The 14339-nt window shown below is 49.5% G+C and overlaps 2 protein-coding genes across 4 annotated transcripts; one reads left to right on the top strand and one right to left on the bottom strand.

Moving 5' to 3' along the window:
• Window positions 1–284: 284 nt before the first annotated feature.
• LOC120657065 (aspartyl protease family protein At5g10770-like) lies at window positions 285–4501 on the bottom strand. The gene is made up of 2 exons (XM_039935309.1): window positions 4187–4501; window positions 285–1844 (listed from the first exon to the last, which is right to left on the bottom strand). Exons 1-2 carry the CDS (start codon window positions 4287–4289, stop codon window positions 556–558), a joined length of 1392 nt encoding a protein of 463 aa, XP_039791243.1. The 5' UTR covers window positions 4290–4501; the 3' UTR covers window positions 285–555.
• A 3028-nt stretch (window positions 4502–7529) lies between these two features.
• Window positions 7530–12698, top strand: LOC120657064 (chloride channel protein CLC-f-like). 3 transcript variants are annotated; one of them, XR_005668077.1, is made up of 9 exons: window positions 7530–8185; window positions 8682–9084; window positions 9416–9610; window positions 9858–10312; window positions 10384–10488; window positions 10663–10893; window positions 11043–11274; window positions 11704–11933; window positions 12075–12698. XR_005668077.1 is itself a non-coding variant. In XM_039935307.1 (9 exons), the coding sequence occupies exons 1-9, from the start codon at window positions 7760–7762 to the stop codon at window positions 12121–12123; spliced, it is 2313 nt and encodes a 770-aa protein (XP_039791241.1). In that variant the 5' UTR covers window positions 7533–7759; the 3' UTR covers window positions 12124–12698. The 3 variants fall into 3 exon arrangements, 2 of the variants coding, with proteins under 2 accessions (XP_039791241.1, XP_039791242.1); XM_039935307.1 differs by having other exon boundaries at window positions 7533–8185; window positions 11043–11261; XM_039935308.1 differs by having other exon boundaries at window positions 8031–8185; window positions 8661–9084; window positions 11043–11261.
• Window positions 12699–14339: the final 1641 nt, after the last annotated feature.

Here is a 14339-nt window from a genome sequence, read left to right as displayed (position 1 = left end):
GCTTCGCAAATTTCTACTTTAGCGGTCTCTGTTTAGGGAAAAAGGATGAAGCTAGCACACCGGTTGCTTACAGCTGGAAGGGCAGCTTGCGGTGAGTAGGCGTAGTGACTTCCTGACAAGGACTCCTATCGCCAAGAAAAGAAAATGCAGCATTATCGCCGCCACGACGTCGAAAAAAAGGCATATGCTGAAAGGATCGAGGAGCGCACCGTCCGTTCGCTCTTCGTCCCACCCAGTGACAATGCGGGGCCACCGCGCCCACCAGGAGCGCACCGGCCAGTATGTGAATTTTAATCTTCTTTTGGATTTCTACGTGGTTTCACTTTTCACAGATCTTGGTGGCCTGGACAACGACATAATAAATAGCCTGCTACTCCTAAAATGTTTTATGTGTTTCTTTTATGTAACGACGATGTGTACACCAAACGATCAGCTAGGTGCTTGAGCAACACTTCTTTAATTTACCAGCTTTGACTTTCCTGTACCTTGCCTTGTCGAAATGATGACCTACCAGGTCGATCGGTCCGTGGGCACGCGTGCATAGCTTCCTTCTTCTCAGCTGCATCCGCCGGCGGCGAACCCGATCTTGTTGCTCTTGACGTCGTAGACGACGCTGAAGGTCTGCTGCTGCGTGTTCCCGATGATGGCGGCGCTCCGGGAGGGCGCGAACGCCAGGCATGTCGTGGCGCTGTCCACGTCCACGAGCAGGTTCCGCGCGGCCAGCTTGAGCACCGCGCCGCCGGCGAAGGCCATGCTGACCGCCGGCGCGCGCACCTGCGAGGCCTGGCCCTGGAAGCACGTGTCGAGGATGGAGAAGGCCGACGCGCGCGGTGTCCCCTTCATGGCCGCCGCCACGGCCTTGCTCAGCGCCGAGTACACCCCCGTGGGCAGGCGCGTGATCACCGTGCCGGAGTCGATGATCGTCGGCAGGCTCGAGTAGGCCGACGAGGACACGGAGAGCGGCCTGCCCGCGACGGTGATCCCGGTCAGCTTGATGAAGTAGAGCGAGTCGTCCAGCGAGCTCGACGCCATGGGCGTGTACGCGTACTGCCCCGGGTTGTAGGAGCCGATGGACAGGTACCCGGACGACGACGACGTCGGCAGGCAGTAGGAGAAGGAGTAGCCCAGGCTCGGCGCGAGCTGGTAGAGCAGCGACAGCTTGTTGCGCGCCAGGCCGATGAGCCCCGCCGAGCGCCCGAAGAGCCCCTCGTTGTCCTGCCCGCACCCGTAGTAGAAGTTGGGCATGCTGCTGGAGCCCAGGGTCACGGTGTCCTTGCTCAGGTACCCGACGGAGAAGGAGCTGTCGCCGTAGCTGGCCTGGTAGACGCAGACGTTGGACTTGGAGCAGGCGGCGGGGTTGAGCGTGGCGGAGGTGAGGTCGCCGCACTGCGGCGCCGAGCAGGAGACGGAGGCGTAGGAGCTGGACGCCTTGGGGTTGAACACGGGGCCGGCCTGGCGGTGGCACGACACCACGCACGGGGAGCACTGGAGCCACGTCAGCGAGGAGCCCGTGTCCACGACCATGACGTACGACTTGGCCGGCGTGCCGAGGCCCATGCGGGTGACGTAGTTGCCCACGCCTATCGACGTGCCCGGGCCCAGCGGCACGGACGAGAGGGACTCGTCGGGCACCGTGGACGACGACGACGACTCGTCGAGCGCGGTGGGCCGCGAGGACGGCGTCTTGGCGAGGCGCGCGGCGAGCGAGGCGACGCGCGCGTCGTCGTGGGTGAGCACCGCGGAGAAGGGGAGGTCGGCGGGTAGCGGCGCCGGCGAGCAGGGGCCCCGCGGGTGGTGCAGCGTCAGGTGGAGCCCGGAGCCGTTCAGGTGCGGGAAGTCTGCAGCTGCAAGTAGTTTTTTTTTTCACTTCCGTCAGTCCGTGCAAAATTACCGCGACCGTGACAAAAACAATTGTAACGTTCTTTTTTTGGCTGCCGCATGGACGCCAAGAAAAGAAAAGGCAGCATTATCGCCGCCACGACGTCGAACACGTACGCCATGCACTAAGCCTACCGCACCAGTTGCTGTCGTACAGTTTTTGTAGTAGTGCTATGATTAGATAGTGATGCAAAGCTATATATGGACGTCTTACCAAACGTTGCAACGTGGCCGATACAAATGGAATGGGAATGCAATCGTGTAGTACACATTGCCATGCTATTTTTTTCTTAAAAAAATTAATTTATGCTCCCTCTCCGTTCCAAATTATAGACTTTCCTACACATCTACATATACATTATGTCTAAATGTATAGTAAAATGCATGAATCTAAAAAATCAAAACGATTAATAATTTGGGACGAAGGAGTACTAGCTAGTGTTACGGTGAAGTTGGATTACTGGTGTTTTTGTTTGTCTTATTGGAACATGCAGAGCAGTTAGTCAGATTTGGAACGAACGGCTGGCCAGGCTAACTCTCCTTCCCAAGGAGTTCAGGATCACATGATGGAACAAACACATGCAAGTATCTCTTTTTTAAAAGAAAAAGTAAAGAATCCTTTTATTTTACAGGTTGGGATGGCTTTGCTGGCGGCGATGTGAAACAGCCATACAGGGCATATGTATGTACCATGCATGTACACTTACAGTTACAGCTTGGTGATCAGATCGCCCTATCACGAGAATGGCGCGGCTTAGAGCGTAGGTAATGTACCCATCAACTGGTTGCAATCATATTAATTCCGTCCAAGACGTGATAGAGTAGGGGTGGTAAAGGGCCCAACATTTTGAACTAGAAAATCTAAGGATCGGGCCCTAAAAGAGCCGGGCTCTAAACATATGTATTTTTGAACTAAAAATTTTAAGGGCTTTATTGGGCTGTGAAGAGACCATTAGGGCCATGGCCCATTACCACCCCTAGATAGAGGCAGGAGTAGCTGGCAGAGAAGAAGCTATGGGCATGAAGTTGCGAACAGTACGGCGCCTCCTTCATGACTAACAAGACGCATCAAACTTGTCCTAATATATTCCCACACATGTATACATATACAAATAGTAGCTTGAAGACGAATTGGGCAATCACGTGTAAGCTCGATTCACAGAACACATAATAGCTCTAGCCACCTGCTAAGAACAATCGAGTTGGTAGGTACTCATGTCCACCGAAGATTTAATTATTCCCACCTTGTGTTAAATCTGTGTGTGTTTTATTTCACTAAAAAACATGCAACACGAGAAAAAGGAACGGAGATAATGCGTTTAGGGCAGTCCCAATGCAGACTCCACTCATAGAGTCTAAACCTCAAAGACTCCATCACAAGAAACTATACTTCCCAATGCAAAGTGTGTTACTTTGGTTTATATGGTGGTGGTTGGCGCGGTGGGAATTGGGGGAGGACCGGAGGAGCGGTTGATTGGTTTCACGGGGGAGAGAAGTAGTACACGCTTCGACTGAACCTGAACTTTGCCAAGATTTCACCTTGTCAGGATTAAGTTCAGAATGGCAAATTGCCAAAGATGCGTGCTGACGTGCGGTGCCTGTGTGTGGCTGTGAGCGTGTCGGCAGACACAAACAACGAACGGTGTCAACAAATCGGCGTACGGCGCGTCGTCTCCTCCACTGTTCAGAGTCAAAATCAGAGAATAAACCCCGACCCCAGCCAGAGGCTATCAGCAGCAGGACAAAGGGTGACCACCGATTGGCCGTCAGAAAGTATATGCACCTAGCTAGCTGGACGCTTTTCGAGCTGGTGGCCATGGAACCATGGAAAGTACTCGTAGTCTACGGATCGTACGTATGTGCGGTGTACCTAACATACTATTCTACTGTTGCTGCGGCGATAATATTTTTCCTGCGAGTGCTGAGAAGATTCGATCTGGATTGAGTAGCTGTCAACTTTCGTTCAGTCATTACCCACTTTATTATGCCTGTCGTGGACAAGGCAACAGGTTCAGCATCCGAGCTTTAATAAGAAAACTGTATTTTTTTTACACGAAAAAAGATGGGCTTGACCACTACTTTTTTTTTTGCCGTAGCAGTTTCAGCTTTCAGGTTCTGCGTAGAGATTGTAATTCTAGTGCCAGCGATGATTTTTTGCTTCGAAAGAGAGAAAACAAAACAGGTCTGTCTAAGGTCAGTAAAGCTTCACATGCCCGATCGATCAGTTACATGCAGAAACCTACCAGAGCTGACTGAAAGCAAGCGAATTAGCGACACATGAAAAATTAACGGAGGCCAGGAGCAGTACCCTTGACTTGAGACGAGCACGCATTGGTGATGTCCCTGACTGGAGTGGCCACTGCGAGGAGCAGCGAGAGGGCAACAAGCCGAAGCAGCAACGCCATCTCCATCTTATCTGAAAAGCAGCTTCCTCTCCTCCTCCTTGGGTGTGTGAGTGTGTCTGGCTGTGGCCTGTGACTCAGCTCTATAGCACTACGGAGCACGGCCACCTCGCGGCCTTTTTATAGGGATCCCGACGGAGCGCCCTTCCTGCTTGGGAATCCCAGAGGTAGCTTTCACTCTCGGCGGTTGAAAGCAAACGACCCGTTGGTTTTAATCCACTCCAACCACCTGATCACTACCGTACCACTGCTTCTATAACTGTTCCTCTTTTTTTTTTGGGTTCTGATAAGGCTCTACAGGGGGTTTGATCAGGCATCAGTCTCCTTTCAAAATTATATTTGTTTTTTTTTCTATGCATGAAAGCTTCTGATGCGCGTAGTACTTTGTAAATGGAATTGTTGCCCTCAGAGTTAGAGCTAGGCCTGTTGCTCTCATGCAGCGAGATCCGAGATGGTGAGGTAACGAAGCAGACCAAGAGGCAGCTGCTTTTCTGCAACCCGAAGCCAAGGTAGGTGCGTGCACAATTATGGAGCCGGCTTCTGCTAACCAGGTCCAATTAAGCCGGCGGTTAAGCACACCTGTCAATCTAAACAGAACTCCCGTCGGCTATAAATGGCTGGCGACATCAGTCGTCGTACTAGCTTTGACATATGGTGGACCGATCGGGGTGGTTACCAAAATGGCAGATGATATGCACCAGCTCTTGGTGGTGGATGGTGGATGCTCTTTTGGAACCCTTAATTTTCCTCGCTTTATTTCATCAGCAGAGCTCCTACCACATGCGCGAGAGGGAGGGAAAAAAAAGAAAAGAAAATGAATAGTGGCTTGAGCCAGAGCTAGCATCTACAAGTAGGTTTGGCACTACCACATGTATAGATAACCACTTGGTTTGTTTCAAAAAAAAAAAAGAAGATAGCCACTTGGTTTAGGGCTGCTGTTGCTAAACCTAGTGCAGCCTCACTCTCTTGCTTCAGGATCAGAGGAAAAAGGAGAAAGCGACCTGCTATCATATCATCCCATCATATTATCATGTTCCTGCAGCGCTAATAATCGAGCTTGAAGTTTCAGTCATCGTAGAAGGAAGTAAAAGAGAATCTAGCTAGGCGGCATCTGCATCTGATTAGCCGGCCGGCGGTGGAATCTTTCTCCTCGGAAGCTTCAGCCTGACGCCTCTGATGGGGCATCACCACCACCACCACCACCACCAGCAGCACCGGAACACGGTGCTGCCTGGAAACGATAGGGGAATGATCCGAAGCAGCATGCAGGCACCGAGGCACGCACCAACCGGCGACACGAGCACCAGCAACGAAGCGCCCATCTCACCAACCACGTGAGCTGTTCTCTTGTTCCGCCGCGCGCGGCCTCACCGATCCATCGCCAGCGGCGGCGGCAGCTCGACCGGCGCCTAAAATTCGTGCCCGCCCATCAAAGGCGAAGAAGAAAATGGTGCGCGCTCGTACGTGGCGTCGAGGGAGAGGATCGCCGCGGGGGGGGGGGGGGGGGGGGGGGGGTATTAGGTAGCGCGATGGTGCGGCGAGAGCGCGAGTGCTTTATGGGTTCAGACAACCTGCATTTGATTATCTATATACGCTGCTCCCTTTGGGAAAGGAATCTGAAATTCTGAATGCTGTCCGGCCGGTACGGGCGAATGGGCGATGATGAAAATGGCGATGAGCTGCTCCATTCGGCCGCGGATGACGACGTCGTGCTGAGTTCGATGAGGTGGGTGTAGTGCTAAGATGTTTCGGCCGGCATGGTGCAAATGGAGAAGAACGGTGGTGTCTACGAAGAAATCTGAGAGATGAACCCATGCAATCATATCTCCAAATCCAAGCACACAACTGGAAAACCCATATTTGCCGTGTCGATGCCTTTGCCGAGTGCCAGACCACGGGCACTCGGCAAACATGTGGCACACAACATGCCCAGAATTTGCCGTTGCCGAGTGCAAATCGGCCTTTGCCGAGTGTAACTGACACTCGGCAAAGTTTGGAAGTCCGGTAGTGGCAGTCCTCTTCAGGTCTTTTTCCTTCTCTTTTTTTTGTTTGAAAAAAGTGTCTCTCCAGTCTCCTTCTGAAGTGAGGAAATATACACAGCCAGCTCTGTTTCTGAAGAGAAAAAATCGATCTGCCTCGGTTTTAGCCGTATTTGAGCCCATGAGGTGTTCAAAGTTTGAGCCAGCAACTATGCAGGACTATGTGGCCCAATCTTGTCGCCTTTTGGGCTATTACATTTTTAGTATTTTTAGTGTGTGGGCCATTACAACTACACGAAGGCCGAAATTAGCTGGGCCAACTTACCTACAACCCACCAGATCAGTACGACTGGCCACTTGGGCTCCATTTAAGCAAGAAGAATAAGCCCAAGCATAGGTAGCACAGCCGTCTGGATCAATTGCTCGTTTGGTCCAGTCAGATCGATCTTTGTGCAGACAATTTGAAGTTGGAGCTACAGTATATTTGAATCCCCATGTATGTATATGTTTCATTAGGCACCTCGCTTTCAAAATTTGAACATTCGAAATAATTGGCTCGCATGGCTTAATTAACTAACTTTTAGTTTTACAATATCCGTGGATCGCCTCACACCCTTCATTAGATGCCATAGCCCCCAAGAAAGAAAAACGGAAGAAACATTTTGGTGCCCGGGGTGAGAAATTAGAACGGCACAATATCAATGGACTACTGCTAGTAGTCAGCACGTTTTCCCCAGAAGATGTCCACCGCCAGTCTCCAGCAATCACCAACTCGAAGCACATGCCTTATTATTATTATTATTTTGTAGCGTTGCTGCGGTCAACATTTGTCTCACGCGCAGACAGGATCAAACATTTGATAACCACTGCCATCTCGTTCCGCTTCCCAGGAACGCGACGCTCCAACAACCAGTTACCATCACGATAAAAAAAGTAACGCAACTTTTAATTATTACCCTTACGGATCCTCGTCAAAGATCCACACACATGGGGGTACACCAATAGAGTTGTGTTTTTTTTTCCGAAGTAAATAGAGTTGTTTTCCCGACAATAAAATAATTGTGCTACACCAAAAGAAAAGAAGCTCCCCAGCTTCACGGCGCAGCTGCTGACAAGATCCGGTCCGTTCCTCGCTGGGGATCTCACTCGCACTGTCAGATCAGATTCACACAGGCAGCGCGCCATTGGACTTCGGACGGCAGGCGCGCCGGCGCCCCCTGTCTCTGTGTTCTCTGCCACTGCCACTCTGCCCGTGCTTTGCGCTTGCGTTCGTAGTCTCCCCCTCGTGGCCTCCTCACCCCCCTGCCTGCCTTCCCGCGTCGGCGTCGCCGCCCTCCCCCGTGTAATAAGAACCGCCACCTGAGCACGCGCACGCCTCCGCACTCGTCAACCTCTCCGCTTCGCCTCCCCGCCTCGCATCCGCGTTCCCTCGCGGCCTCCAGATCTCGATGCGGGGCGCGCTCCCCTGACGCACACCCAGCTGCGCGGCGCGACGCCACCATGTCGGCCTGTGACGACGACCACGCCTCGCTCCTCAGATCCCACGCGGCCGGCGCGCCGCTGTCGCCGTCCTGCCCCTCGCCGCGCGGCGGGGCGGCGGGGCACCAGCAGCAGCACCACGCCGACGTCGAGGCCGACGAGGCCACCGTCACCGCCTCCCCGCGGCGCGGCGGCGGCGTGCGCGGCCTCCTGCGCCACCTCGAGCGCCGCATGTCCGCGCGCGGATCCGGGCACGGGCGCCGCCCGCACCAGCAGCTCGACCGCCCCGTGCTGGCCGAGCAGCCGTCGCAGCGGCAGCGGGAGAGGCCCGAGGCGGGGGAGGACGACGAGCTCGGGGACGGCGCGCCGCCCGAGTGGGCGTTGCTGCTCATCGGCTGCCTCCTCGGCCTCGCCACCGGCATCTGCGTCGCCGCGTTCAACCGCGGGGTGAGTCTGCGCTTTCTAGTAATTGGGATGTTGGACGTTGCAGTATGAGTAGCAGTATACTTAAGTTGGTTTGGTTGCGGAGTCGTTGGGTGTAAGTGTAACATTTTAGGTATAGCCTATTTTTGGAATGTGTAACTGCTTTGGAAAAGCTAGTGGATCAGATTCACCACATGCTGCAAATTTGGTTCCATTTATGTCTTCTCAGCTAGATGACATTTTCGTGCATCTCCCTATATAAGGTTACTTGTTTTTGCACTTTAGTAGTATCAAACTAATATGGAATTAAGTGATTGTTATAGTGTTATGGGGACTGAAGTGACGGATGTCCAAACACAATAAAATTGTTTAAAACCTACTTGGTTTGAAAATGGAGTACCACATTATGCTAATGTGTAATTATCTCTGACCCGAATACTTCAGTTTGAAAATAGCTATGTTTTGTGATTGCATCTTGAACAACTGATTCCATATACAGCTGCCTTAATGGCTTTGCTAGGTTCATGTCATCCATGAATGGGCATGGGCAGGTACTCCCAACGAAGGTGCAGCTTGGCTCCGCCTGCAGAGGCTAGCTGATACTTGGCACAGGATATTATTGATCCCAGTGACCGGAGGTGTGGTTGTAGGAATGATGCATGGGTTGCTCGAGGTATTTGAGCAGCTAAAACTTGTGAAATCAGGGCAGAGGCAAGGAATCAACTTTCTTGGAGCAATCTTCCCAACCGTAAAGGCTATCCAGGCTGCTGTTACTCTAGGGACTGGCTGTTCATTGGGGCCTGAAGGTCCTAGTGTGGATATTGGCAAGTCGTGCGCAAATGCATGCTCAGAAATGATGGAGAATAACCGGGAAAGAAGGATTGCCCTTGTTGCTGCTGGTGCTGCTGCTGGCATCGCATCAGGTATAGTTTTCATTCAATGAAGGATAACAAAATGCTAGTGTCATCTAAGACCTGGTTGTGTTGGATATGCGAAAAGAGTTAGATGCTATTGACATGTCAACTTTCATTTTCTTAGAAAATTGGCCTTTGGCTATTCAACAACTATATTAAATAGAGTAAACATAGAGTTGCGATCATTATAACAAGAACCCCCCTGAAATAGAATAGCTAATGACTAGTAGTCACAATGCTGTTCAATAGCCCTACTCAGTTTTGACTTCCAATATATGATTTCACTCTTTTTCATGATATAGTTTTGCTTACATACTGCTCCTGGTGTGTGGCTTTTCAGGATTCAATGCAGCTGTTGCTGGGTGCTTCTTTGCCATTGAAACTGTATTGAGGCCCCTTAAAGCAGAAAATTCGCCTCCATTTACAACTGCAATGATAATATTGGCATCTGTTATATCATCTACTGTATCAAATGTTTTGCTTGGAGCAAGACCAGCTCTTATAGTGCCAGCATATGAGCTAAAATCTGCTGCAGGTAGCTGCTCTGATCCTTACGTACTTTTAGTAGCTACCCTTTTTTATCAAGCTGTGGGGCACCCCTTGCAAGGATTTTGTGATTTTCTCATAAGTTCCTGGATTGACCTTTTCTATAAAACTTTCAAGTTCCATTCAGAAATCTCAATATTCTGTGATGTTGGCCCTCCTATTTTTGTCATTTGAATGTGAAAATGTGTCCCTTTATGGTTATCGTAATTTTTTTTATATCTTCAACCTGTCTGCAGAGCTACCCCTGTATCTCATCTTAGGAATGCTCTGTGGAGCAGTCAGTGTGGTATTTGACCGTCTGGTAGTGTGGTTTTCAAGGTTATTTGGGCAGATAAAGGAAAAGTTTGATTTTCCTATTATAGTGTACCCTGCTTTGGGTGGGCTGGGGGCAGGCCTCATAGCTCTGAAATATCCAGGGATTTTATACTGGGGTTTCACAAATGTTGAAGAAATACTGCATACTGGGAAAAGTGCTTCTGCTCCTGGTATCTGGTTGTTAACTCAACTCGCAGCTGCAAAGGTAGTCGCAACCGCCCTCTGCAAGGGCTCTGGCCTCGTTGGAGGGCTATATGCTCCAAGCCTGATGATTGGGGCTGCTGTTGGAGCTGTATTTGGAGGCTCAGCTGGTTATTTAATAAATTCAGCTATACCTGGTAATGCCGCTGTTGCACAGCCACAGGCCTATGCTCTGGTAAGTTTTGCAACCCACTTTCCTTATTGCTACAAGTAAATGTGCATGAACACCGACTTTCTGAAATGTAGGTTGGAATGGCTGCTACACTAGCTTCAGTTTGTTCAGTCCCATTGACTTCAGTGTTGCTTCTCTTTGAGCTGACAAAGGATTACAGGATTTTGCTTCCTCTCATGGTAAGTGTTAACTTTTAATTTGATCTTTCTGTATTTTCATTACATAATGTACGAACGTAAATTTCTCTAGTTATTTCTATTACCATTTTTATGCAGCGGACATACCGGTCATTTTCATCTCCTATTGCATGTTTGAACTAATACACATTCTATTTCCTGGCAATCTTCTAACAGGGAGCAGTTGGGTTGGCAATCTGGGTCCCTTCTGTTGTAAACCAACCAAATGACAATGAGCCTTCTGGTTTTAGAACACCAAGACGAGGGTATTCTTCAATTTCATCAGAAGATAGAAATGGCAGCTCAAAGCGAGCTGATGGTGCGGATGACCTCGAACTCAGTATTATACAAAGTGGTATTAATAATTATGGAACTTATAATGAAGAAATGCTTCTGGATGATTTGAAGGTTTGTCAACCTCTATTCTGGCAACTTTTACCCATATCCAGTTCTTGCTATCATATATAACATGTTTAATTGGCTTATTAATAATGCTTGAGGAATGCAAGTTTGTATTGTGCGGTTGTTTATGTTTTTGTCTATACTTTTTTAATCAGGTTTCCCAGGCCATGTCAAAGATTTATGTCAAAGTGTTACCATCTGCAACAGTAACAGAAGCTTTTAAGCTATTGCGTGATAATCAGCAAAATTGTGCCCTTGTTGTGGACCCTGAAGATTACCTTGAAGGAATTATTACATTAGGAGATATTCGGCGCATGGGATTTGAATTACATGAGGAAAGCTTCATTGATGATGTAGACTACCCCAAGACTGATGTATGTTTACATGGTGAAAGAAACTTCTTCCTTCCCATAAAAATACTGCTGTGTGTTTTAAAGATATGGCAGGATCACTGTTCTTCATTAAGAAAGAATGGAATTTTCTTTTTACAACATAAAAACATTACATGCAGATTTGGTCCAACATTGGCAATCTAAATAATGAGCTATGTTACTTTTTGCAATGAGAGCAATTCAGTAACAAAGCATTAATGAGTACAACATAACTACGCCTGTGCTAACAAATAACAAATTAGTGTGTACCATTTTTACTTGGTTTAAGCTGACCATGTGTTTTAAGGAGTCGGTTAAAAACTTAAAAAGTGATTTAAATTTTGATGTCTATTGCATATGCATTCTTCCTGGGTTCTAAAGATAAACAAACATTTTTCACACTTTCTGTTTGGAAAAATGTATTAACTCAAGAGTTATTTTGCAGAACTCATCCTCCATTTCGTCATGTGTTACTCGAGGTTTTCATTATCGGGGCAGTGAGCGAGGATTGTTAACATGCTTTCCAGATACTGATTTGACCACTGCGAAAAATCTGATGGAGGCCAGAGGGATAAAGCAGCTGCCTGTAGTCAAGCGTGGTGTGGGCCATAGAACTACAGGAAAGCGCAAACCAATTGCCCTTCTACATTATGATTCTATTGGTTGCTGCTTGCGGTTAGTCATAAGCTTATATCCTTTCTCTCAACCTTGCATTTTCTTTGCTTTATTGAACTTTCCTTGACCTACTAGCATAAGTTTGTTAGTACTACTGCTCATCTATGATGCTAATACAGTTAAATTCATTTGCTTATCAAGGGAGGAGATTGAGAACTGGAAGACTATATACCAAAGAATGGCTTGTTAATAATGCAACTCTGATGATATGATATTATTCATTCAATTGTCAAGGAGGAAACTGTAAACTGAATAGCATACATAAGAGAAAAGAAGATTTTGCTAAAAAGGAAAAGAAAAGAAGACGCCCCTCCCCTGTAGCAAATGGGCACTGAAACACTACAGTGCCCTGTGATACCACAGAAGCAAGTGATTACTTCAAGATGTCTCTACGAAATGCAGATACACTGGTACTGGTACCATACAGGCAGTTTAACATGTATCGTCTGATTCCATTTACTGTAATCGTAAGGGAAGCTGCACGGGCAAAGCCTGGCGAACTTTGCAATTACTTCCTGTTTCTGCCGGTTTCATGTGGTATCCCTGCTTGGCACGGGAGAGGGGTGTGCAGTATGGATGTGTAGAGTAAGAAGGCGGTAATTTTTACCCTCGTACTGCCTGTAAATTGTAAGCTGTAGCACAGCCTGGTCTCACTTCTTTTGCTGTGAAAGCAGCATATATAACGCTCCAGTGTGGCCACACGAGAAAAACTGCTTGTGCAGTAGAATCTTCAAGATGCAAGATAAAGAGACGCTTCGACATGTATTTACTCATGTACGCTGGCAGGAAGACCCTTGTGCCATTTATCGTGTCTTGGAGACTGCCTGCAGGCCGCCGCAACCGCCGCGCGCAGAGGCGGCTAGCTCGGCAGGGGACCGTGTACTAAAGAATTTAGTCCTGTGTTGACCCGCTAAGCCTTGCCGGAGCATGCAAGCACACCTGCAGGCCGCCGCAAGCTAGATAAGGCTTGGCACTCAACCGCCGCAACACCTGCATTCGCTGAATAATCCTCTTCAGATGCTTCTGTAAATAGTCGATGGAGCCTGTCCAAGCACCCTTGGCATGAACTGTACAATGTTTCAGAACAGATGTCTGAAGATCCGTCAGTGCAATGGCTGCTGTCCTTGAGAAGATTCAGAACCAAGGCTTTCATTTCCCGACGCCCTCGATCATAGGTGCTCGTCAGTACCATCTCCATTATGTTTGCTAATGTGTCACCTGGTGAGTTCAGATTCTCAGATGAAATCCTCCTTAGGATGTGTTTAGTCCGCAAAAATTTTTGGATTTTGGTACCGTAGCACTTTTATTATTATTTGACAATTAATGTTCAATCATACACTAATTAGATTTAAAAAATTTGTCTCGTCATTTACGGTTGAACTAAACAGGGCCTTAATAGCGGGCTAACTCCATAGTCCTTGCTCTGAAGACGCCGTATCGATGCCCTCCTTCCCGTATAGCATCACCGTTAGGTCACTGGTCTCCGGCCGCCCGAACCCGACACAGATCTTGTGCTGCGGCTCCTGCTGCCCACCCGCCGGCGACGGCACCTCAGCGGCCGGTTGGTCCTGCCGCCGCGGCTCGTCGGCGGGCGCCGGTGGCTCGTCGGTCACGGACGGCGCGGTCTGGACTGATGGCGCCTTGGACGGAGGGGCCGATGGGGTCTTCTGCTGCTGCTTCGGCGCCTGCCTGTTGCTGCCGCCGGCGTGGTGGTGGTGCGGGTTCTTGAGGCTCTTGTGCAGCGGATTTTGCGGAGCTCTGCATCGCCGGAGTGAGGGAGGGGGCGGCGCGGACTGCAGGAGGGAGGGAGGGGGCGGTAGCGGCGGCACGCAAGGGCGCGATGCCGATGGGGCATCGTCTGCTCGTCGCCCTGATGCAAGGAAGGGAAAAGGAAGAAGGGCTGCCTGCACAACCCATTAGGCTTGGCGGGCTGTACATTTGAGGTCCATATGCAAAACACGGGCTCCTGCAGATGTTTGGGAAAGGAAAAAGTCATTTTTGTCTCCCTCAACTTGTCGGTGTCCCGACCCGGGGGTCCGGATCCCAATTAGTAAATGCCGTGTGTTTCCTCGTCCCAAATGATGATGCAAGAGGCAACACAGTAACGCACGGGTTTATCCTGGTTCCGACCACGGGGCCGTACGTCTAGCAAAGGGGGTGTGCGAGTACACTGTATTATCTTGCACCCGGAGTGCTTATAGTAGGGGGTACAAGCGAGGCGAGAGAGAGAGGGAAGCTCCCAAGTCTCTGCTAGAGGAGGAGTCGGTTGAGGTTAGAGCTCAGGGGTGCTGAGAGGTGGCGATGATCGCATGTGGGTGAACGTGGTTGCTGATGTCCAGAACGTCCCTATTTAAAGGAAACCCGCCTCCTCCTTTTATAGTCACAAGGAGGGGCGGGGTACATAAG

Source organism: Panicum virgatum, chromosome 1N (genome assembly GCF_016808335.1).
Source record: "Panicum virgatum strain AP13 chromosome 1N, P.virgatum_v5, whole genome shotgun sequence".
Lineage (NCBI taxonomy): Eukaryota > Viridiplantae > Streptophyta > Magnoliopsida > Poales > Poaceae > Panicum > Panicum virgatum.
This window is presented reverse-complemented; position numbering and strand designations above follow the sequence as displayed.